Source organism: Macaca mulatta, chromosome 5 (assembly GCF_049350105.2).
Source record: "Macaca mulatta isolate MMU2019108-1 chromosome 5, T2T-MMU8v2.0, whole genome shotgun sequence".
In the NCBI taxonomy this organism is placed as follows: Eukaryota; Metazoa; Chordata; class Mammalia; order Primates; family Cercopithecidae; genus Macaca; species Macaca mulatta.
The window spans coordinates 65,983,734-66,010,521 of record NC_133410.1 but is presented as its reverse complement, the minus strand read 5'-3'; the positions used below and the strand labels follow the sequence as shown (position 1 = coordinate 66,010,521).

Sequence of the window (26,788 nt, the reverse complement as noted above, 5' to 3'; positions counted from 1 at the left end):
GTTATGGTAATAAATGCAGGGATGAGTCAGTCAAGAGGGTAAGAAAAGAAAATCTCTTTCTGCAACCAATCTTTATTAGGTCTACAGAACTTCTGTGGATTCCTCTAAACCAGACATACTCATATATATATGAGTATAAAAGGTACAATGTTAAGTAGAATGAAATCTCAAAATTTTAAAAAGGCAAATGCTACTCTTAAATGAGGTAATAAATAACAGGAAAAGTGAAATACAGATGGACCACAATTATCACATGTGACAGGCTTATTAGAATTGAGTACTATCACTGTGACTTTCTATATACTAGAAATTGAGAAAGTATTCACAACAGTGCTGACATACTAAGGACTATGCAAGTATGACTATTATTATTGTCTCCTAACAGAATGTAAGCTCTATAAGAGCAGGGATTTTTGCCTGTTTTGTTCATTTATATATCCCAAATCTTCCAGCAATACATGGACATAGTAGACACTTTGTTTTGTTTTTGTTTTTGAGACAGAGTCTTGCTCTGTCACCCAGGCTGGAGTGCAGTAGTACAATCATAGCTCACTGCAACCTTGAACTCCTGGGCTCGTGCAATCCTCCTGTCCCAGGCTCCCAAGAGCTAGGACTGTAGGTGTGCATCACCATGCCTGGTTAACTTTTGCATTTTTTGTAGAGACAGGGTCTCCCTACGTTGCCCAGGCTGGTCCCGAACTCCTCACCTCAAGCCCTCCTCAGCCTCTCAAAATGTTGGGATTACAGGTGCGAGCCACTGCACCTGGCCCATAGCAGTCTCTTAATCACACTTGTTGAATGAGTGAATGAATGACAAGTGGATTAAAATGGCTATTTACAATAACTTTTGCTGTTCAATAGCTGATGAAGCATACCATTCCATTCTTTAAACAGTTTAAAATAATGTTCTAAAAACATAATTTCTTAGAGATAACATGGGGCAATTTTCGTTCTACTCTGGAATACAACATATCTGCTGACTAAAAATATATACATATTTATGTATATATACATATGTGTATATATAAATATATACATACTTATTATTTTGAGACCGAGTCTCGCTCTGTTCCCCAGGCTGGAGTGCAGTGGTGCAACTTCTGCTCACTGCAAGTTCCACCTCCCAGGTTCATGCCATTCTCCTGCCTCAGCCTGCAGAGTAGCTGGGACTACAGCTACCCACACCACGCCTGGCTAATTTTTTTGTATTTTTAGTAGAGATGGGTTTCACCATGTTAGCCAGGATGGTCTCAATCTCCTGACCTTGTGATCCACCCACCTTGGCTTCTCAAAGTGCTGGGATTATAGGCTTGAGCCACCGTGCCCGGCCAATATTTTTATAGTCAGTAGTAAACAACTCTTGTTCTCATGTATCAAAACATTAATTGGTTGGGCACAGTGGCTCACACCTGTAATCATGGCACTTTGGGAGGCCGAGGTGGGCAGATCACTTGAGGTCAGGAGTTCTAGACCAGCCTGGCCAACGTAGCAAACTCTCGTCTCTACTAAAAATACAAAAAGTAGCCAGACGTGGTAGTTCGTGCCTGTTGTCCCAGCTACTTGGGAGTCTGAAGCACAAGAATCGCATGAAACAAGGAGGTGGAGACTGCACTGAGCTGAGATCGTGCCACTGCACTCCAGCCTGGGTGACAGAGCGAGACTCTGTCTCAAAAACAAAAAAACCACCACAAAATGCTAATACACTTACCTGATAATCAAATGAAAGGAAAATATGTACCAAACTATTTCGACATCCATCAGTCATATCACACTTCATTTTGACCACTGTGGCTTCCATTTCCATGGTGCCCAAAAACAACCATATACATGTTGTCTAAGTGAAATAAATTGTCTTTAATTATACTTACCTGAAGGAACATAGAACGAATCCCCAGTACTTATTATATAAGGTGTTTCGTGTAAAGTACACAAAAGGTCACCAAAGTTAACATAAAAAACCTGTAAAAATAAAAATAAAAATCTCATTCAAAATTGAATCATGACAATACTCCAAAGGAACCTTAAAATGTAGTGGGAAGAAAAACAATTCCCTACAAATGTGCCTGCTTTAATCTCCAGAACTTGTAAATACATTAAATTTCATGGCAAAAGAGACCTTGAGATGGGGAGATTATCTTTGATAATGTAGGTAGGCCCAATCTAATCACATTAAGCCCTTAAAAATAGAGTACTTTCTCCTGCTGGAAGCAGAGGAGAAATGAAGCAGAAGGAACAGTCACAGAAATCTGAAGCATGAAAAGGACTTGCACTGTTGCTGGTACTAAAGATGTGGGGCCATACACCAAGAAACATGAGTTATTTCTAGAAACTAAGAATGACACCCTGGTGAACAGCCAATGAGGAAATGGGAACCTCAGTCCTACAACCACTTGAAACTGAATTCTGCCAACAATCTGAATAAGATTGGAAACAGACTGGAAGCAGATTCGTCCCTACAGCCTCCAGAAAGAAATACAAACCTGTCAACATCTTGATTCCAGTCTTGTAATACTCTAAACAGAATACCTGGTCAAGCTCATGGTTCTCTCTATATAACGGTGCAATAGATAATAGAAGAGTACTGTTTTAAGCCATTAAATTTGTGAAACAGTCATGCACTGCCTAACAACGTTTCAGTCAACAACAAACTGTAAACATGATAGTGGTCCTATAAGGTTACCACGGCACTAAAAAATTGTATTGCCTAGTGACCTCACAGCCATCATGTCCTAGTGAAAAGCATTACTCATATGTTTGTGGTGATGCTGATGTAAATAAACTGCACTGCCAGTCACATTAAAGGATAGTACACACAGGAAAAAGTGGAGGACAGAAGGTAGGACTAACTTGCAGCTCCCACTCAGATGGACAGAACAGCGTGTGGAAACTTCACATCATGAACTTCTTTGCTCCAAGAACTATCACAGGAACATACCAAGAAAACTGAAAGAATTCACAGACTCTTTGAAAGAAATGGCTTGCCGCTGCAAACTCCATGAGACAGCTGAAAAACTATGAGTGCCCAAAGTGTGAAATGGGGGAAAGTCTGCCTCCAAACACATCCTTACTGGGGAACCTGAAAATCCAGGTCATGAGAGAAGGATTTAACCTTACCTAGAGCTGAAAGGAATTGAGAGACCCAAGGGAAATATAATAGTAGAAGCAAAGGTGGGAAGAGCCCTGTAAGTACTCCTGGTTTCCAAGGAAACCATTTCTGACTTTCTCTCACAGGGTTCCTTGGGGAGGGCTGCCAGTGGAATTGGGGAAGGACCACAGGAAGAAGGAAATTTCTAGTTGAACTTTAAATAATTTTGACCACGCATGAATTTTCCTGGGCAGAATTGGGGGAAGGGCGAATAGGAAGTTCAAATACAAGCCAGGGTAGGGGGCAAGGGGCAGGGCCTGAAGGCCCAGCTTCCTTTCTCAGCAGAGAGGCTTGTAGCCTGGCGCAAAATGTCAGTCCTGCTCACTGGTTGCCTGGATACAAACTTGGTTTGGTGGGGCACAGTGGCAGTGAAACTGGCCTCGCCTAGCTGCATGGGAGCTGGGTGAGGCCAGTCTGTCGGCTTCCCCCACTTCCTTGGTGACCAGTATGATGCAGTGGAGACAGCCATAATCCCCTTGGGAACATAAGTCCAGTGGCCTGGGAACCATACTCTCATCCCCTACAGTGGTCACAAGAAGCTCAGCCCAAGGAGAGTCTGAGCTCGGACACACCTAATCAATCCTACCTCCACCTGATGGTCTTTCTCTAACTGCCCTGTAGCCTAAGACAGGAGCTCTAAGGCCCCACACATCACCTGAGAAACCTGAATACTTATCCAGGCAACCTTGTATCAGCAGATGCTCTCTTGAAAGTAGCACCTCCTGGCTGGTGGCCAGCCACCTGCTAGCACAACCAATATTAAAGAAAACCAGCACATTAAACAAAACTACAACCAAAGACCCTCACAGAGTCTGCTTCACTCCCCTGCTACCTCCACCAGAGGAGGTGCTGAGATCCATGGTTGAGAGACCTGAAGACAGATCATATCACAAGACTCTTTGCAGGCACTTCCCAGTACCAGCCTGGAGCCCCATAGCTCTGTTGGGTGGCTAGACACAGAAAAGCAATAGCAATCACTTCAGGCTGCCTCTCTGGAAATATAATCCCTAGGGGAAGGAGGAGAACACCACATCAAGGGATCACTCCATTAGACAAATGAATCTGAATTGCAGCGCTTGACCTCCAGATGTTTCCTCTGACATAGTCTACCCAAATGAGAAGAAACCAGGAAAACAATTCTGGTACTATGACAAAGCAAGGTTCTTTAACAACCCCAAAAGATCATACTAGCTCCCCAGCAATGGATCCAAACAAATAAATCTCTGATTGCCAGAAAAATAATGCAGAAGGTTGATTATTACATTACTCAAGGAGGCACCAGAGAAAGGTGAAAACCAACTTAAAAGAATTTTTTTAAAAAATACAAGACTTGGATGACAAAATCTCCAGAGAAATAGATAGCATAAATAAAAAACAATCACAACTTCTAGAAAAGAAAGGCACACTTAGAGAAATGCAAAATACATTAGAAAGTTTTAACAACAGAATCAAACAAGTAGAAGAACTTCTGAGCTCAAAAACAAGGCTTTTGAATTAACCCAATCAAAGACAAAGAAAAAATAAATTTTAAAAAAATGAACAAAGCCTTGAAGAAGTTTGGGATTTTGCTAAACGACCAAACATAAGAATAATTGGTGTTCCTGAGGAAGAAGAGAAATCTAAAAGTTTGGAAAAATTGAGGAAATAATCAAGGATAACTTCCCTGGCCTTGCTAGCAATCTAGACATCCAAATACAAGAAGTTCAAAGAGCACCTGGAAAATTCATTGCAAAAAGATCATCACCTGGCCACACAGTCATTAGGTTATCTAAAGTCAAGACAAAGCAAAGAATCTTAAGAGCTGTGAGGCAAAAGCATCAGGTAACCTATTTTAAAAAAACAACCTATCAGATTAACAGCAGATTTCTCAGCAGAAACCCTACAAATCAGATGGGACTGAGGTCCTATTTTTATCTTCCTTAAATAAAACAATTATCAGCCAAGAATTTTAGTATCCAGCAAAACTAAGCTTCATAAATGAAGGAAAGATAAAGTCTTTTTCAGACAGACAAATGGTGACAGAAATCCCCACTAACAAGCCAGCACTACAACTGCTAAAAGAAGTTCTAAATCTTGAAACAAAAACTCAAAATACACCAAAATAGAACCTCCTTAAAGGATAAATCTCCCAGGGTCTGTAAAACACACACACACACACACACACACACACAAAATTCAGGCAACTAGTACAATGAATAGAACAGTACCTCACATCTCAATACTAACATTGAATATAAATGGCTTAAATGCTCCACTTAAAAGACACAGAATGGCAGAATGGATAAGCATGCACCAACCAAGTACCTGCTGTCCTCAAAGACTCACTTAACACATAAGGATTCACATAAGCTTAAGGTAAAGAAGTAGTAAAAGATATTCCATGCAAATGGATACCAAAAGAGAGCAGGAGTAGCTATTCTTATATCAGACAAAACAGACTTTAAAGCAACAACAGTTAAAAAGACAAAAAAGGCCATTATATAAGAAATGGACTAGTCCAACAGGAAAATATCACAATCCTAAATATATATGCACCTAACACCAGAGCTCCGAAATTTATAAGACAATTTCTACTAGGCCTAAGAAATGAGACAGACGGCAACACACTTACAGTGAGGGTCTTCAATACCCCCACGGACAGCAGTAAACAGGTCATCAAGACAGAAAGTCAACATAGAAACAACGGACTTAAAGTATACACTGGAACAAATGGACTTAATAGATATTTACAGAACATTCTACCCAACAACTGCAGAATATACATTCTATTCATCAGCACATGGAACATTCTCCAAGATAGACTGCATGAGAGAGACCACAAATCAAGTCTCAATAGATTTAAGAAAACCAAAATTATATCAAGTACTCTCTCAGACCACAGTCGAATAAAATTGGAAGTCAGTTTCCAAAATGAACGCTCAAAACCAAGCAAATAGATGGAAATTAAATAATCTGCTCCTGAACAACTGTTGGATCAACAATGAAATAAAGATGAAAATTGAAAAATTATTTGAACTGAACAATAACAGTGACACAACCTATCAAAACTTCTAAGATACAGCAAAAACAGCGCTAACGGGAAAGTTCATAGCATTAAATGCCTACATCAAAAAGTCTGAAAGAACACAAATACACAATCTAAAGTCACACCTCAAGGAACTAGAACTAGAGAAAGAAGAATAAACAAAACCTAAACCCAGCAGATGAAAAGAAATAACAAAGATCAAGCCATTTGGTAGAACTAAATGAAAATATAATCAAAATTGATAGACCATTAGCGAGGTTAACAAAGAAGACAGAAGATCCAAATAAACTCAATTAGAAACAAAATAGGAGATATTACAACTGATACCACAGAAAGACAAAAGATCATTCAAGGCTCGTATGAATACCTTTATGTATACAAACCAGACCTAGATGAGACAGATAAATTCCTGGAAATATACAACCCTTCTAGATTAAACCAGGAAGAAAAAGAAACTCTGAAAATACCAATAACAAGCAATGAGATTGAAATGGTAATAAAAGAATTGTCAACAACAACAAAAAGTCCAGGCCGGGTACAGTGGCTGACGCCTGTAATCCCAACACTTTGGGAGGCAGAGGCAGGTGGATTGCCTGAGGTCAGGAGTTCAAAACCAGCCTGGCCAACATGGCAAAACCCCGTCTCTACTAAAAACACGAAATTAGCCGGGTGTGGTGGTGCATACCTGTAATCCCAGCTACTTGGGAGGCTGAGGCAGGATAATCATTTGAATCTGGGAGGTGGAGGTTACAGTGAGCTGAAATCGCACCATTGCACTCTAGCCTGGGCAACAAGAGCAAAACCCCGTCTCAAAAAAAGAAAAAGAAAAAAATTCCAGGACCAGATGGATTCACAGCTGAATTCTATCAGACATTCAATTTATCTATCAGAAGAGAGAGATAAATTCCTGGAAATATACAACCCTCTTAGATTAAACCAGGAAGAAATAGAAACTCTAAATAGACCAATAATAAGCAGCAAGAGTGAAAGGGTAATAAAATAATTGTCAACAACAAAAAAAGTCCAGGACCAGATGGATTCACAGCTGAATTCTATCAGACATTCAAAGAAGAATTGTTACCAATCCAATGAAATGATTCCAAAAGACATAGAGAAGTCAATATGCAAGTCAATAGATGTGATACACCACATAAAAAGAATTAAAACCAAAAATCACATGATCAGCTCAATAGGGGCAGAAAAAGCATTTGCCAACATCCGGCACCACTTTATGACTAAAACCCTCAGCAAAATCGGCATAGAAGGAACATAACTCAAGGTAATAAAAGCCGTTTATGATAAACCTACAGCCAGCATCATACTGAACAAGGAAAAGTTGAAAGTATTTCTCCTGAGAACAGAAACAAGACAAGGTTGCCCACTTTCACCACTTGTATTCAACATAGTACTAGAAGTCCTGGCCAGAGCAATCGGACAAAAGAAGGAAATAAAGGGTATCCAAATTAGAAAAGAGGTAGTCAAACTGTTGCTGTTTGCCAATTATATGATCATATACCTAGAAAACCCTAGACTCATCCAAAAAGCTCCTAGATCTGGCAAATGAATTCAGTAAACTTTCAAGATACAAAATCAATGTACACAAATCAATAGCTCTGCTATACACCAGCAGCAACCAAGCTGAGAAACAAATCAAGAACTCAACTCCTTTTACAATAGCTGCAAATAATAATAATAATAATAATAATTTGGAATACACCTAACCAAAGAGGTGAGAAATCATAGACAACATAAACAAATGAAAACACATCCTATGCTCATGGATGGGTAGAACCAATATTGTGAAAATGACATACTGCCAAAAGCAATCTTCAAATTTTCAAATTCAATGCAATTCCCATCAAAATACCATCATCATTCTTCACAGAACTAGAAAAAGCAATCCTAAAATTCATATGGAACCAAAAAAGAGCCTGCATAGCCAAAGGGAAGACTAAGCAAAAAGAACAAATCTGGAGGCATCACATTACCTGGCTTCAAACGATACTATATAGTTACCAAAACAGCACAGTACTGAAATGAAAATAGGCACATAGACCATGGAAGTGAATAGAGAGCCCAGAAGTAAAGCCAAATACTTACAGCTAACTGATCTTCAACAAAGCAAACAAAAACATTAAGTAGGGAAGGGACACCCTATTCAACAAATGGTGCTGGGATAATCAGTAAGGCACAGGTAGAAAAATGAAACTGAATCCTCATCTGCCACCTTATACCAAAATCAACTCAAGATGGATCAAAGACTTGAATCTAAGACCTGAAGCCATAAAAATTCTTGAAGATAACATCAGAAAAACCCTTCTAGGCATTGGCTTAGGCAAAGACTTCATGACCAAAAATCCAAAAGCAAACACAACAAAAACAAAATAGATGGGACCTAATTAAACTAAAAAGCTTCTGCAAAGCCAAAGAAATAATCGGTAAACTGGCAACGGCAGAGTAAACAGACAACCCACAGAGTGAAAGAAAATATTCACAAACTGTCCATCCAACAATGGAATAATATCCAGAATCTACATGGAACTCAAACAAATCAGCAAGAAAAAAACAAACAATCTCATCAAAAGGTGGGCTAAGGACATGAATAGACAATTCTCAAAAGAAGATACAGAAATGGCCAAGAAGCATACAAAAACATGCTCAACAATAACTAATGATCAGGAAAATGCAAATCGAAACCACAGTGAGATACCACCTCATTCCTGCAAGAATGGCCATAATCAAAATATAGCAGATGTTGGCCTGGATGCAGTGAAAAGGGAACAATTTTACACTGCTGGTGGGAATGTAAACTAGTACAACCGCTATGGAAAACCTTAGTAGAGCTAAAAGTAGATCTACCATTTGATCCAGCAATCCCACTACTGGGTACCTACTCAGAAGAAAAGTGACTCACTATATGAAAAAGACACTTGCACACGTACGTTTATAGCAGCATAATTTGCGACTGCAAAAATATGGAACCAACCCAAATGCCCATTAATCAACGAGCAGATAATGTGGTATACATGTACCATGGAATGCTACTCAACCATAAAAAGGAATGAAATAATGGATAGCATTTGTAGCAATCTGCATGGAGTTGGAGACCATCATTCCAATAAAGTAACCCAGAAATGGAAAACCAAACATCGCATGTACTCACTTGTAAGTGGGAGCTAAGCTATGAGGATTCAAAAGCATAAGAATGATACAATGGACTCTGAGGACTCAGGGGGAAGGGTGGGAGGAGGAGAGGGATACAAGACTACACGGTGGATAGAGTGTACACTGTTCAGGTGATAGGTGCACCAAAATCTCAGAAATCACCACTAAATAAATTATCCCCTGTAACATGGTTTAGCTTTGTCTCCCCACCCAAATTTCACCTTGAACTATAGTTGCCATAATCCCCACATGTCATGGGAAGGACCCAGTGGGAGGCAGTTGAATCATGGGGGCGGTTACCCTCATGCTGTTCTCATAAGAGTGAGTTCTCACAAGATCTGATGCTTTTCCCCCTTGTGTGCCAATTCTCCTTGCTGCCACCATGTGAAGAAGGACATGTTTGCTTCCCCTTCTGCCATAATTTTAAGTTTCCTGAGGCACCCCCAGCCCCACAGAACTGTGAGTCAATTAAACATCTTTCCTTTAAAAACTACCCAGTCTTGGGCGGTTCTTTATAGCAGTGTGAGAAAGGACTAATACATCCTATAATCCCAGCTACTTGAGAGGCTGAGGCATGAGAATTGCTTGAACCCAAGAGGCAGAGGCTGCAGTGGGCCGATATTGTGCCACTCCAGCCTGGGTGACAGAGGGAGACTATCTCAAGGAAAGAAAAAAAAAAAAAAAGAAATTATCTATGTAACCAAACACTACTTGTTCCCCAAACCCTATTGAAATAAAAAATAAAGTATAACACAATTTTGTGCAGTACAAAACAGTTGGTAACGATAATAAACAACTATGCCACTGGTTTATGTATTTACTATACTTTTATCCACTAACTTAGAGTGTACTCCAACTACTTATATAAAAAGAAGTTAAGTGTGAAACAGTCTCAGGCAGGTCCCTCAGGAGGTATTCCAGAAGAAAGCAATGTTATTATAGGAGATGACAGCTCCATGTGTGTTATTGTTCCCAAAGACTTTACAGTGGGACAAGATGTGGTAGTGGAAGACACTGATAATGATCCTAATCTCGTGTAGCACAAGGGTGATTTGTTGTTTGTGTCTTAGTTTTTAACAAAAAAGTTTTAAAAGTTAAAAAAAATAGAAAAAACCTTATAGAATAAGGAAATAAAATATTTTTGTACAGCTGAACAGTATGGTTAAGTTTTAAATATTACAAAAGAGTCCAAAAGTTAACAACAATAAAAAAAAAAGGATATAAAGTAAAAATGTTAGATGAGGTTTATTACTGAAGAAAGAAAAATTTTGTTTATGAATTTAGTGTGGCCTAAGTCTACAGTATTTATAAAGTCTACGGGAGTGTAGAGTAATGTCCCAGGCCTTCACATTTACTCAGCACTCACTCACTGACTCATCCAGGGCCACTTCCAGTCCTGCAAGCTCCATTTATGGTAAGTGACCTATAAGTGTACCATTTATCTTTTATGCCATATTTTTATTATACTTTTTCTACATTTAAATACACAAATACAACTGTCTACAGTATTCAGCACAGAAACACGCTGTACAGGTATGAAGTACGGAAGCAACAGGGTATCCTATATAGCCTAGGCTCATAGTAGGCTATATTATCTTATGATGTTCATAAGACAAAATAGCTTAATGACCCATTTCTCAGTGACCCATAGTGGTAATCTGTTAGAGCAGCAACTGAAAACTAATACAGCAGGTGCCCCCAAAACCCGGGACAGGGACCACTACTGGCAGTGGCCTGTTAGGAATGGGTTCACACAGCAGGAAGTAAGCAGCAGGCCAGTGAGCGTTACTGCCTGAGCTCCGACTCCTGTTGGATCAGCAGCAGCATTAAATTCTCTCAGGAACATGAGCCCTATTGTGAACTGTGCATGTGAGAAATCTAGGTTGTGTGCTCCTTATGAATATCTAATGCCAACTCCCACTGCCACCATCAATTTCTGTGGAAGAAAAATCGTCTTTCTGAACCAGTCCTTGGTGCCAAAAAGGTTGGGGACCCTTGTAATACAGGAAGAGATTTCTTTTGCTTTCCCTTATTATTTACTGGCTTATGAAAATTCCAGAGCCACTGTAAAGATTATCACCTACAGGCTGGGCACGGTGGCTCACGCCTGTAATCCCAGCACTTCGGGAGGCTGAGGTGGGTGGATCACGATGTCAGGAGATCAAGACCACTCTGGCTAACACGGTGAAACCTCATCTCTACAAAAAATACAAAAAATTAGCCGGGTGTGGTTGCGGGCGCCTGTAGTCCCAGCTACTCGGGAGACTGAGGCAGGAGAATGGCACGAACCCGGGAGGCGGAGCTTGCAGTGAGTTGAGATTGCGCCACTGCACTCCAGCCTGGGTGATAGAGCAAGACTCCGTCTCAAAAAGATTATCACCTACACTAAAAAAATACCTAGGCTATATGTATGCCTCTTTAAAGGTCACATGTTTAGGACAACAAACTACTCAATCTGAAGAATCAAAGAAAACAAAAAGCTAAATCCCTATTCCCCTCAAAATCATATGTTAAACAAGCATCAAGATTAAGAAAGTAAAAGAGAATAAATCTCTCAATCATGCTGGCTTCCATATTCAAACGTGGCAAATTTCATACTTTATACAGAGGTAGCATCCTGGCAGTGACCTAGTTTTTTGAGCAACTAAAATAAACAGTAAAAGGCCTTCAAACTTTGAGATTCAGCCATTGTTAGAAATTAGTGTGTCCCCTGAAAATTCATATTCTGGAATCTTAACCCCCAATGTGATGGGATCAGGAGGTGGTGAATTTGGGACGTAATTACGTCCTGAGTGCAGAGCCTTCAGGAATGGGACCAGTGCTCTTAAAAGAGACACAGATCAAAGTCTATGATATTCTGATTATAGCAGCCCAATCTGACTAAGACATCCATCAAGAATGTTTTGCCTCAGATAATTATTCGCCTCCTTATTTTTTTATTACTACTTTGTACAATGATCATAATATACCAGAATAACAATAACAGCTAGCACTTATATAGAACTTACTCTGTACCAAGTAGTATTATGAGCACTTTATTCTTATTTATTTAATGTATATGCCCACTAATGAGACAGTTACTACTTTGGTAGCTTTTCATAGATGAAGAAACTGAGGCACAGAGAGGTTAAGTAATTTTCCAAGGTCACAATGTAAATGGCAGAGCTGGGGTTTGAACTCAGGCATTTAGATTACAGAATTCATTCCCTAACCACTGTGATATACTACCTCCCTGAATGGGGAAAAAAGCCCCCTGAAATGTTCCAAAGGTATTTTTATAACTTAGTAATACATAAAAAAAAGTTCTTATTACATCCAAAAATAATTTCCCTCAATCAAAAAGACAAAAGTAATACTAAAAAGTCAAGTATATATTTCTAGTGTTTTTTCTCATCTATTCAATTTGGTTCTCTAAGCACACCTCTCCTCATTTCTGTACACATTTAATTAAGAAAGCTTTTGAAACATACAAAAATAGAATGATGAACTCTCATGAATACTTAATACCAACCACCTGCCCAAGCCAGAGTCTACTATCCTCACTCCATCTTATTTTGAAATAAATGCCAAGTATCATAATTCATCTGCAAATATTTCAGCATGTACTGAAAGATCAAGCCCTTCTAAAAAACATAACCACAATACTGTTATCACACCTAAAAAATGAATATTTAATACCAAAGACCTAGTTAATAGTCAAATTTCCAATCATCAGTGAAAATATATCTTCAAGGGTTTCTTTGAATCAGGATCCAGGTTAGCACCACACACAGTGATTGGTTGATCTGTTTCTTAAATTTCTCAATCAATATTAGTGGTTCTCAATCAAGGTGATTTTGCCTCTAAGGGACAATGGACAATTTCTGAAGATGTATTTGATTCTGTCACAACTAGAGCGGTGCTACTGGAATCTAATAAGTAGAGGCCAGGTAAGCTTCTAAATATCCTACAACAAACAGGAGAGCCCCCACTACAACAAAGTAGTATCTAATCAAAAATGTTACTAGTGCCATGGTTGAGAAACCCTGATTCCCTAGGTTCTACCTTGTTCTTTTTTTTTATTTCTTACATTTAATTTATTGAAAACATTAAGCAGTTTGTCATAAAAATCTTCATACAGGTGGATTTTGTTGACTATATCCCCAGGTATCATTTGAAAGGTTTCACCACCCTTTATTTCTTGTAACCTGGAAGTTAAATCTAGAGACTTGACCAGATTCAGGTTTTGTATTTGCTTTTGGGTTTTTTTTTTTTTTCTTTTTTAAGGCATGGGGTTGGCAAGATTACTTCTTGGATAGTGTTGTATTTTTCTATCAGGAGGCACATAATGCCTGGTTGTACTCTTTTTAGATATCTGTCAGCCACTTAGCTGGGCCTTGATGCCTAGATCCCAATAGCTTATCAGGGATTGCAAAATCATAATATTTTAACTCAAACATTCCTTCTTCACTCATTAGCTGGAATATTATTCTAGTAAGAACAAACATCTCATCTATTATTTGATTATCTAATAGCAGAGTTTATATAGAAAAGGCAGAATCAGTTGTTAAAGTGAGTTGGCTTCCTAGAATCCTCCAACAGTAACAAATTTTTGTTGCTGTTGCAGTAGTAGTAGTCTTACAGATTCATGGATTGATATAATTGATACATATCAATCTACTGAAGCTATTCTTGTTAACACTCAAGTTTCATATCCTTAGTCAGCCAGTGGTAGCATCTTCAAGTTGGAAGCTGAAACATGACCCAATCGTAATGGTTTCTGATTAGTAGTTTGCTATCAACTCCAAGCTCAGTTTCAGGCCTAGAATCAGGCATTCCTCCAAGGAACTGGTTCTTTTAAGTAGGTTGCTGTCACTTTTTTGTTTTTTTAGCTCTAGAACATTCATTGTCTAATTTTAAGAATATTTTCATTGGGTTTTTTTCTCTCGCCTGAAATTCTTATTATTTGAATTTAGGCATGTTTTTCTCTCTTCTCTACATTATTTAACTTTAATATTTTCTACTTTTTAATTTCCTTCTTGTCTCCTGGGAAATTCTACAACCAGCTCTCATAATTAATTTGTAAATTCTTCTGTAGTTTGATTTTAATAAACCTACTACTCTTTTAAATATTCTCTAGTAGTGTTTGAAAGAGAGTTAATGGCCTGTGCTGGTTCTCCATCTTGTTCTCTTCATTATTTTTTTCAAAAGCATATATTTGTAAGTGTGCTTCATGTTTTAAAACGTAAAAATATTAGTTTTATTTAAAAAAACTTCAACTTTAATTTTCATTGTAAAAAGTTAAAGGTAATATATAGAAGAAATAAAATCAACTAAAATAACTACATAATCACACAGTAAAACATGTATTCTCTTCAAGATTTTATTTACATTTTTTAAATTCTAGTTAGACAAATAGATAGTATATACAAAGAACTTTTATCTTGTATATTTGCTTAAATGTTTATCCCAAGGGTCTTCATATACAGCTATTCTTCAAAATAAAATGTCAAACTAATTTTCATGTGCTTAGTGCAGTGCCTGCAACACCTAAGTTCTGTATAACTGTTTATTATATCATAGAATGCTTTATCATTACTAAGTCAAAATTAAAATGCAACCATTTTCTTCCTGTAGCACACTGTAGTGGTTTCTAATTCTGCAATTACCATCAATGATTCCATAAATAACTACGTATGTTCAGCACCCCTCACTCTGAACTTTCAAATTACTTCCCTAGGAAAAATTTCTAGAAATGAGATTCACAGGTCACAGGGTATGAATATTTTTCTAACAATTTCCATTAACTCAGTAACTATAAAGTGTCATTTGGATTTAAATGTGTATTCCTTTGAATATTAGCCAGATTACACACTTTTAAACATCTACTACTCAAATTTCCTTTTGTATAATAAAGGCATTACAGTTTAATAGGTAACTGCTATTAGTTCAGTGATGATATTTCATATTTATCTTCATTATTAGTTATTTTGTTATTATACAGGGACCATTCTATGCTTTTAAAATGTGTTATTTTCACTCATAATAATAACTGGAGGCCTATAACATTTTCAGTTTGAATTAATGAATATTGTTAAATTATTTTAAATCATGATTCTAGCTATACTGATGTAGTAACAATCTTTGACTTTCATATGTATCTTTTCCTTGCCTTGCCTAAATTTGCCCTTCTTTGTTAATATAAACTCAAGGGTGTTCACAATTTTTCCCTCCTTTCTGAATTTACTTTACGTCTGTCAGTAAAGAGAATCATTCTGAATGTGATACTTTAGTAGCACAATTTCAGACTCCTGAAATGTCAGATACTGAAAAATGTTCCTTAGTTATATTTTTTTAACTGCTGGTATAATGTTAAATATTCTTAAAATTTGGTGCTTTTCAAATTTTATATTCTACAATTTTTGAACTCAGAATACAAATATTTTATATATATATAAAATATTCCTGCTATACACACACACACACACACACACACATATAAAACAGACCAATGCTGCAGAGGTGTATGTCTCTAAATGGGGATGGGAGTGGAAGGAGATAAAGAGAAAGAAGAAGACAGAGCCTGAGTGACCTTGAATCTCATTACAACTTCAGCCAGTAATATTGTTACATATAATAGTATATTATTTAGTACTTATTGAAGCAACTAGCTCTTAGTCCTGAGTCTATTGCTAAATAGTTAAGTAGTTTTTTTATAATCTCACTCATTTTTACTTACTTTTTTCTCAGGTTACTGTTTTATTGATATATAATAATTTTACATAATTTTGTGGTACATGTCACATTTTAATATCTGTATGCAATGTGTAACGATCAAATCAGGGTAATTGGGATATAAGTGATTTTTTAAGAAGTCTTTAAACCTATTTCTCCATTGCATTATCATAGAAATGTGGAATTAGATTTAATCTCTATAATCCCCCCCAGCACTAAAATTCTAATGATTTGTTTGCAAACCTATATTTAAGATGTTTTTAAGTAAAGAACATTGCTTACATTTCTGAATCTCAAAAGAATACAGTGCTATGCAGGGAACAGATACTGTGAAATAACTGTTGGTTAGTTGACTCTAAACAGATTTAACAAATAAAAATCTTTCTCTGTGTGGTGTAGTAATAGAATTTCATTTCTGAGGAAACAGCATTTTAATGTCTCATCAAATCCAATAAATCAGAGTTCTACCAATAGTGAAACATAAATATATAAAAAAAAGTACTCACCAATATATCTTGGCCAACATGCTGCTTTCCCTTTTCCTCTTGTGGTCCTAATATCAATTTCCCAGTAGAAAAAAAGGGTGTGTCCAATGTCTTATATACCTTCAACTCACCATGTTTAACAAAAAATTGATATGTATCTTGTGGCCTTACAAGATCTAGGAGCAAAACAGTAATACAAATATAAAACAACAGCAATGATATTGGTTAATAACATATAAACATACATGTAATAAAGAGTTATTTCTGGATATAAGTCTGCCTTAGAGAGACAGAGCCGTTTCAGATCATTAACTCTAGAGATAGAATGCCAGAGGTCAAATCCTGTCTCTGTCTTAAAAGCTGCATGACGTTAGGCAAGTTAACTTAAGCTCTCTCTCACTGTGCCTCAATTTCCTTTTTGGTAAAATGAAATAATAATAAGTTCATCTATTCGATGTTAATGAGCTGCTGTGAATATCAATGAGTTAATGTGTGTAAATTATTTAAAATATTTTCTGGCAAAAAGTAAGCATTGTTAGTACCAGCTGAAGAATACGAATGGCAGCATTATAGGAACTGAGACAGAAAATAAAATTAGCTGAGATACAAAAAAGAATTCTTTATTTTTAAAGTTTGACATAAACCACAATGTATCATCACCATGCCAATAGATTTTTTTTCCTGCTTGACTAATAATTTTTATTAGGTAAACTTTGTGAGAAAGCAGAGCTCTAATGGTCGCTCATAAATTACTACCTCACTTACAAAAATTTCCATCACTTAACAAACCTTTCCAGATCTATAATTAATAAACTATTCTATATATATATATATAGAGTCTGGTTGTTAAACAGTTGAGTAATACATAAACTCCTATCCCACTATAACCCATCCCTTGGGCATCTTACATGACCTGCTAGAGACTAAATATTTAATACCTATTCAATACAGCAGGAGGCTTCCATGACTTTGCAGCACCAGCTTTAAGGTTAAACCTGGCATTTGTACAACTGATTGATGCCCTTGTTAGTCATCCTCACAAAGGATTCATATTCCAGGTAACATTACTGCCACCTGTAGGCCCAAAAGTTTGTCTGTGCCCTACCCATGATCCCTGCCTGGCCTCATGGTAAGAGTATCCTTGAGTCTGCCAACTATCTACCTATAATTCCCCATAAACAGCCTCTGTTCCCATGTGTCCTCCTGGTCAAAGAAGGCCTAGACGCTGTTGGGGGTGGACAACATTCCTGATTGTAGCACTTGTGCCCCAGAGAACAAGTCCAGGGTGTTACGTGTACCCTGGAGTTGTCTGACATCAATATTCCCCTACAGTTGTCTTCATATAGGCTGCTTATTGGAATTAGACTCTCTTCTGGACTTTAGCACTGATAGAATTGGGGAGAGAAAGGGAAAGTAGAGAGGCCAACCATCAAGCAAGCAATGTTTTCTTACCAGTTGTTTAATTAAGTATTTTCAATATCATCCCTGATCTTACCCATGAGAATAATCTCTCTTGTTTCTGGGTCCTTTACCCTCGTTGGCTGCAAAGGATCTCCAAGAGGTATACCTAGATTTACCATTAAGCTAGTCTCTGCAAAAGAAATACCATTGAAATATGAACTACTTACTTAAAATTATTCTCAATCCTAAAAAAGTTCAGTACAAAATATAGCTATAGAGAAGTTATAAAAGAAAAATGTTAAAAGCATAAAAGTATCTTCCTATTTATAAATCACTCTGATAAACAAAAATTCAAACTTAAAAACCCATAATGATTTAATATAAAAGCAAATACCCTAAACTTCCTATTTTCTGTAAGCCTTAACATGTAAACTCTTGCATCGTCAATGAATTAAGTGATGTTCTGCATAATCTCTAAGTGAGATAGAGGTATATAATATACTTTAGAAATGTCTTTTTTTAACCATAGTTTGGGCATAGGAATGGTAGGTTTCATTTGACTGGGCAATTTACTCATGAAGAAATTTACAATATGCTATTAATAATTTGTAAGAATAAAATTAGCTTACTTTCCATTTGGAAGAAAGTAGACATTAAAAAATGAATTTTACCTATGGTATTATTTCTGAAGTTTTTGGAAGTAAATTTCATATTTTGCAAACAGCTTCTTCTCAAAGTACTCCTATTTAAAATAAAATCTAAAAGTTACTTTCAGAAATAAGTTCATACTTCTTTCATCATTATCAAGACAGATCCTTTTCTTATTAGACTTTTTGTCGACTTTTCCAATATTTTCTTTTGCCTTCCTTTTAGACGACATTGTGTCTGGAGACAGTATCCCACCAATCACGAATCCTCCTAAAATTTAACAAAAAAAGTAAAATGTACATGGGAAAGAGAAAATCTTGCAACAAAACTCCTTAAATTTAATACGGCATATTTCCTTTCAAAGTACCAAAGAATATAGATGTCTGCAGCTAATAGTTAAAATAACACAAATACCAACCAATTTCATTATATCTCTACCACCTTAAATCAGAGGCTGATAAAACAGGATTAGATGATGGAACATGATTAGATGGTCCTATTGCTCGCCTGAAATCAACAGTCATCAGCAGAGGCTTTAAAAAAAAAAAAGCAGGAGGGCTAGCAATGAACTATTTATAGAAATCCACCTGAGTTTAGTCCTTTGACTTAGATATATCCGCCAAAGAAACAAATATGGCCAGGCACAATGGCTCATACCTGCAATCTCAGCACTTTGAGATGCCAAAGCGGGAGGATTGCTTGAGCCCATGAGATTGAGACCAGCCTGGACAACATAGCAAGGCCTCATCTCTACAAAAATAAGAAAGAAAATAACTCTAAGATGAACACTATACTCTCTTGCCCACCCTACACTACTCTGTAGAAAACTATGAGAAAATGGAAAATGGTTAATAGGAAAAATAATGAAAACTACTTTACCTTTACCAGTTACAATTTTTTCATGTTCTAATCTAATGTTTTATATTATGCAACTGGAAATCTTGTCAGATAATACAGGAATAACATTCAGCTACCAAAGAGAGAGTATCAGCATCTCTACATTAATCAGACAAAAATGAATTTAAATCCTATTATCAAAATTTGGGGGGTGATGATTAAGTAAGGTAACGTATATAAACATGTAGTGTAGCATTTGGCACATAGTAAACAAATTTCTTATTGACAGACATTATAACATAAATAAGTTTTACCTGATGGCCTTCCTTGATAATCTATTCGCTCTCCTCGCCAGTACTCCAAAGGTTTCAAACGTGTTCTCTTGGTCCTGCGAACATTTGGTGTGTTGGAGGGCAATACTATAAAAAGATGTCAGACAAAAGTGTATACATGTTTTTTAGTTGATGGCACTTAGCAGTGGAAAGACTATCTTTCAGAACATGAATGCTTTATTTTTAAAAATATGAATGTTTTTCTAGACAAAAGACTAGAAAAAACATATATTTATGCTAATAATTAAAGAAATGCCAATGGAAACACAGGCTATCAAATTGGCAAATAGTTAAAAATTTAATAATACTCAGTGCTGACAATGTTAAATGTCCACTCATCTTATCTGAACAATGCAAAGTTCTGTATACTAAATTGAGTTTGTTGGCTATATCTTCAAATTCCCATGTTCTTATCTACTTTTGTTTGCTAAAGCTATCCTGAAGCTAATGAGAAGTTGCCTACTGCTCTTAGGCATAATGCTCAATGTTCCCCTCTGTATATACTGAAGCCCTGCTCAGGAACATTTTTATTTCCCCCCTACTCCTGATTCATCATTTCACTTCAAGACAAGCATTAAGTATTGAGAGGTATAGCAGTCTCTCATCACATAGGCCCACAAAATACTGACAAGATCTAAGTTCTTGAGTAAGGCAATGAGAGAAAGCTTCACTTCTTCTGGTAATCTCTCAGTATGAATGCAAGAGCACTCACAGCCTCAAATAAAGGGAGAAACATGGAAAGCCACTCAACATCACAGAAAGGTGGGAACTATCATGTATCTTGACTGGTAAATATCTCTTTGGGAACCATGGATTGTTAATCTTTACATGGGCCTCTCCATGGGTTCCACAGTTCTCAGCTTTGTCTACTTACTACCTTAGCTACTGCTTTGTTCAGGAGTTAAGTGGATTAAAGTGGAAGGAGATGCTGTCAAGGAAGCCATCTACCTGGTAGTTATAGTTTCTTTTTTTTTTTTTGGTAGTTATAGTTTCTTTGATAAAATTATCCACCCTAGCTTCATAGATAAGGGAGGATCATGCCCCCTACTATGGGGCAAAAAGTGAGAGAGCAATAGGATTTATAAATAGACAATAGACTAATTCAGTGGCTTGTGGTGACTTACTACGAAATTCATAAAAACTAAGTGCATAATTTTAATTTATCTGCCAATTAATCCAAGTAATCGTATTTTTCCTGCTTAAGAAAAGTAACTTATATTTAGAAACAGAAACTCAACGAAAGTATTTTTCTCAATGAAAATATTAAAAAAGAAAAATATTCTTACCTAGTTTGTGATGGATTCTGTTCTTTGGTATCACTTTAGATCGTTTTGAGTTATCTACAAAATGCAAGATAGTATCACAAGAAATGACTGCTAATTCTATGTTAAATTAAAATGTGTTTCTGGTCAATTTCAGTATGAGGATTTTAAATAAAGTTTGACCTGATAATATATTTTATTACTGCTTCTGCTCAACTATAAAAACTAAGGAAAAGAACTATTTCTCTAGATTTTGCTAGAATGAATATCATCGCAAGCTTGTCCAATCCGCCTTATTTTGTTGTTGTTGTTCTGTTTTGTTTTGTTTTAGGCCTTTAGCAGCCTGAAACCATGCTTTTTAGTTTCTGTCTCTGGAGACAAGTGGAAAAGAGGGATGAGGAAGGGGTTTTACTGGATCAACCAGAAACAGAAACTTAAAAACTCATGACTATATTCGCTCCCTTGGACAACCTTGGTTTTTATTCTAAAGAGTGTAACAGTTTAAAAAACAAACAAAAAAAACCACACAGATTTTCTATTGCTCATGGAAATAAGCCACTGGTGGATAAAATATAGGGCCTGATAATGCATAATTAATATGTTATTTATGAACTACCTGTAACTTCTCCTTAAAGTTCTAAAATAGTGTAAGTGTACTGAATTTAGCAGTGTGCCAATGAGCTTAGGGGTTCTCAACTTTGGTAACTAGCACCTAAAGATGGTGTCATCCCTTCTTTCCCTTTCTATGCACAAATGTTCTGTATCAAGAAGTAGAATATTGTTCCCTTCTCTTTCAATCTCTGCTGGAGTTAGTGACTTGCTTAACTAATAGTATGCAACAGAAATGATGTTCTGGGGCTTAAAAGGCTAAGTCCTAATATAATCTATAGGTTCCATCTAGAAGTCTTGGGATCTCAGTCTAGGGGAAGACAGCAACAATATGAAGATTAACACAAGACTACCATGCTGTAAGGAAACCCAATGTGGCCACATGGAAAAGCCACATGGAGGAAAAGAGATGTTTAGCCAACCTCAATGTCCCAGCTCTTCTAGCTGGGTTCAAATATATAAGTGAGGAAGTTGCCTTGAATGTCCAACGCAGTTCAACTTTCAGATGACTCCAGTCCCAGCAGCTTGCATTTAACTATAAATTGATAAGTGTACTCAAGTGACAATTACCCAACTAAGCCAAGTCAATTCACAGAACCATGAAAGATAAATCAATCATTGTATTAAGCCTTTAAGTTTTGGGGTGGTTAGTTACACAGCAATATACAACTGGGACACAATGTCTGTGAACCACCTAAAACTGCAAACACAATTTTGTATGAAATATATACCTTTTTTCCCTGAAAAGTGGGTCTGAGCTTTTATCATATTCTCAAATGAGTCCATGAAAGCAAAAAAAAAAAAAAAAAAAAAAAGTTATTTTATAAAATTGTTGGTTTGGAAGAAACTTGAGTGATCATTAACATCTAATTTCCCTGTCAGAAATAGGCAAATCTCTAGACATCAAAAGTAGATTAGTAATTGGGTAGGCCCAGGGAAAGGAAATGAAAGTTGGCTACTAAAGGGTAAACGAGTTTCTTTTTGGGGGTTATGAAAACGTTCTAACATCGATTGTGTCAATGACTACATATCATTGATTTGTATACTATAAGTAGATTAATTATATGGTACGTGAAGTCTAGCTCAATAAATCTGTGTACCCCCACCCCCAAAAATCCAATTTCCCACGCAGTCTCCACTAGAACAAGCAGAGGTCTCATCTCTGTTGGAAATTCTCCTGTGACACTGGGCCTCGGAGGCAGCGTCAGAGTCATATAAGGAATCACAGAAACAAGTAAATATACTGAGGATAATGGGAGTCAGGTTTGTCACTATTTGAGAAGAGGTTTATAAAAATGGAAAAGGGGAAGTCTATGTTGGACTGGAAGAGCGGGTAGAAATGTGAACTTATAATAAATACAGGCGGCCAGGCGTAGTGGCTCACGCCTGTAATCCCAGCACTTTGGGAGGCCGAGGTGGGTGGATCAGGAGGTCAGTTCGAGACCAGCCTTACCAAAATGGTGAAACCCCATCTCTACTAAAAATACAAAAATTAGCCGGGCGTGGTGGTACACGCCTGTAACCTCAGCTACTCAGGAGGCTGAGGCAGGAGAACAGCTTGAACCCAAGAGGCGGAGGTAGCAGTGAGCCGAGATCGCACCACTGCACTCCAGTCTGGGCGACAGAGGGAGACTCCATCTTAAAATAAATAAATACATACATACATACATACATACATACATACAAATACAGGCATACCTCAGAGATATTGCCAGTTCAGTTCCAGACTACTGCAATAAAACAGATGCTGCAATAAAGCAAGTCAAACAGCTTTTTAGTTTCCTGGTGAATATAAGAGCTATTTCTTTGGCTGTTTTATTTTGTTTTTTTGAGACAAAGTCTCACTCTGTCACCCAGGCAGCAGTGCAGTGGTGAGATGGAGACTCACTGCAGCCTCAACCTTCTGGGAGCAAATGATTCTCCCGCCTCAGCCCACCAAGTAGCCAGAACCACAAATGCACACCACCATGCTCAGCTAATTTTTGTATTTTTTTAGAAACAGGTTTTTGGCATGTTGGCCAGGCTGGTCGCCAACCTGGCTCAAGTGATCTGCCTGCCTCACCTCTCAAAGTCTTGGGATTACAGGCGTGAGCCACCATGCCCAGCCAAAAGTTATGTCTATACTATACTATAGTCTATTAAATGTGCAAGAGCATTATATCCAAAAAAATCAGTGTACACACACCTTAATTTAAAAATATTTTATTGCTAAAAATATTAAAGATCAGCAAGGCATAGTAGCTCATGCCTGTAATCCCAAGACTTTGGGAGGCCCAGGAGGGTGGATCACTTGAGGCCAGGAGTTTGAGACAAGCCTGGCCAACATGGCGAAAACCCGTCTCTACTAAAAATAAAAAAAATTAGCTGGGTGTGGTGGTGCACACCTTGCAATCCCAGCTACTCTTTGTGGCTATGGCACAAGAATCGCTTGAACCCAGGAGGAAAAAGGTTTCAGTGAGTTGAGATCATGCCACTGCACCCCAGCCTGGGAATTAGAGCAAGCCTCTGTCTCATTCTCAAAAAATAAAAATAAAAAATAAAAATAAAAATGCTTATCATCTGAGCTTTCAGTGAGTTTTAATCTTTTTGTTGGTAGGGTATTTTGCCTCATTGTTGATGACTGCTGACTGATCAGGCTGGGATGCTTGTGGCAGTTTCTTAAAATAAGTCAATAATGAAGTTTCTCTGGAGAATATAAAACGCTGTTTTATAGCATTTTACCCACAGCAGAACTTCTTTCAAAACTGCAATCAATCCTCTCAAACTCTGCTGCTGCTTTATCAACTAAGTTCATGGTATATCCTAAATCCTTTTTGTCATTTCAAGGGTTCACAGCATATTCACCAGGAGTAGATTCCACCTCAAGAAATCAGTTTCTTTGTTCTTCCATAAGAAGCAACTCCTCATCTGTTCAAATTTTGTCATGAAATTGCAGCAATTCAGTTTCATCTCCAGACTCCACTTCTAATTCTAGTTCCCTTGCTATTTCTACCACATCTAGTTACTTCCTCCACTGAAGTCTTGAATCCTTCAAATTCACCCATAAGGGTTAGAATCAACTTCTTCCAAGCTCCTGTTAATATTGATATTTTGACCTCCTCCCACGAAACACAAATATTTTTAAGGGCATCTAGAATGGTGAATCCTTACCAGAAGGTTTATTTATTTTGTCCAGATCCAACAGAGGAATCACTACTCATGACAGCTACTGCCTTACAAAATCTATTTCTTAAATAAGACTTAAAAGTCCAAATTATTCCTTGATCCATGCAGGGGCTGCAGAACGAATGCTCTCTTAGTAGGCATGAAAGCAACATTAATCTCCTCATCCTAGTCCATTAGAGCTGCTGGGTGGCCTGGTGCATTGCCATGGATGTGCTGTCACTCAGGCTTTGTTGTTCTACTAATAGAGCAAAGTAGATTTAGCATAATTCCTAAGGATTCTAGGATTTCTGAAATGGTAAATGAGCACTAGTTTCAACTTAAAGTCACCAGCTGTATTAGCCCTTACCAAGAGAGTCACCTTGGAAGTCTGACCTTGGAAGCTCTGAAGTCATGCACTGACTTCTCATTAGCTATGAACATCCTAGATGACATCTTCTTTCAATAGAAGGCTGTTTTGTCTACAGGGAAAATCTGTTGTTTAGTAAAGACACCTTCAATTATCTCAGCTACATTTTCTAGATAACTTGCTACAACTTCTACATCAGACCTTGTTGCTTCACCTTGCTCTTTTATGTTATGGAAACAGCTTCTTTCCTTAAACCTCATGAACCAGCCTCTGCTAGCTTCAAACTTTTCTTCTGCTGCTTCCTTAACTCTCTCAGCCTCCACAGAATTAAAGAGAGTTAGAGCCTTGCTCTGGATTAGGCTTTGGCTTAAAGGAATGCTGTGGCTTGTTTAATTCTCTGTCCCGACCACTGAAACTTTCTCTGTATCAGCAGTAAGGCAGTTTCTCTTTCTTATCATTCATGTGTTCATTGTAGTAGCACTTTTCTTTTCCTTCAAGAACTTTTCCTTTGCATTCACAAATTGGCTGTTTGGTGCCAGAGGCCTAGCTTCTGGACTAGCTCGGTTTCTGACATGCCTTCCTCACTAAGCTTAATCATTTCTAGCTTTTGATTTAAAGTGAAAAACGTGTGACTCTTTCTTTTACTTGAACACTTAGAAGCCATTGTAGGGTTATTAATGGCCTAATTTCAATATTGTGTCTCAGGAAATAGGGAAGCCTGAAGACAGGGAGAAAGATAGGGAACTGGCCAGTCAGCAGAGCAGTAAGAACACATGAATTTTCACTTTCTTATGTAGGTGTGGTTTGCAGTGCCCCAAAACAATTACAATAGTAATGTCAAAGATCACCTGTTCACAAATCACCATAAAAGACATAGTAATGAAAAAGTTTGATATACTGTGAAAATTACCAAAATGTGACACACAGACACAAGGTGAGCAGACGCTATTGAAAAAAAAAAAAAAATGGTGCCAATAAGGCTTACTCAACAAAGGGTTGCCACAACTTTCAATTTGTGAAAAATGTAGTATCTCCAAAATGCAATGACACAAAACACAATAAAACAAGGTATGCCTGTATAAATATAAATATAGAAATAGATACAGATGCCTGTATTATATATGGTGTGTACCTATGTGTACGTGTGTATGTATATTTCCTATCTCTGTACACTGAGAAAGACCAGAAGCAATGGTATCCCAAACAAGGATCACATCGAGTGTCCAAATCTTGGTTTCTAAATGCCATCCTCCACTAAAAAGAACTAAGTTTCCTGGAGCAGTAACTGATCCCAGAGCTGGGGCAGGAAAAAGACTGGAACATCTTATGCCAAAAAACAAAAACAGTATTCAGAGAATTATGACAAAAGCACACAGAGACCAGCTGAAAGAAAATCCAATGACCAAATCTATCACAATTTGAGTACCATAATAAATGATCAAGATTTTACAACCCCATGGGATAAAATATAAACCCAGTAGTCCATACTGATACAAATAAAATGAATCATGAATAAAATAATTGGCATGGGGGAGAAAAACTGGCAACTAATTAATGGGAAAGGAATTAAAGAAACAGAAAATAGAAAATAATGTGGTACCACCATTAATGGCTGATAATTCAAGTGGGAGTCTTGAATGTATGTTAAGGTTGG

General features: G+C 37.3%; 1 protein-coding gene across 3 annotated transcripts in view; it reads right to left on the bottom strand.

The window, feature by feature from the left end:
• The window catches only part of CENPC (centromere protein C), a 71,452-nt gene that overhangs the window by 412 nt on the left and 44,252 nt on the right, over nucleotides 1-26,788 (bottom strand). For 2 of the 3 annotated variants that reach the window (XM_001099283.5, XM_015138619.3), the window contains exons 13-18: nucleotides 21,039-21,092; nucleotides 19,735-19,839; nucleotides 18,725-18,853; nucleotides 18,030-18,125; nucleotides 16,556-16,710; nucleotides 1,869-1,959 (exon numbers count right to left, since the gene is read on the bottom strand). In XM_001099283.5, coding sequence (XP_001099283.4) covers nucleotides 1,869-1,959; nucleotides 16,556-16,710; nucleotides 18,030-18,125; nucleotides 18,725-18,853; nucleotides 19,735-19,839; nucleotides 21,039-21,092 — 630 coding nt within the window. Of the gene's footprint in view, nucleotides 1-1,868; nucleotides 1,960-16,555; nucleotides 16,711-18,029; nucleotides 18,126-18,606; nucleotides 18,854-19,734; nucleotides 19,840-21,038; nucleotides 21,093-26,788 lie in introns of those variants that run through there. The other variant, XR_013417519.1, reaches the window with a different exon arrangement.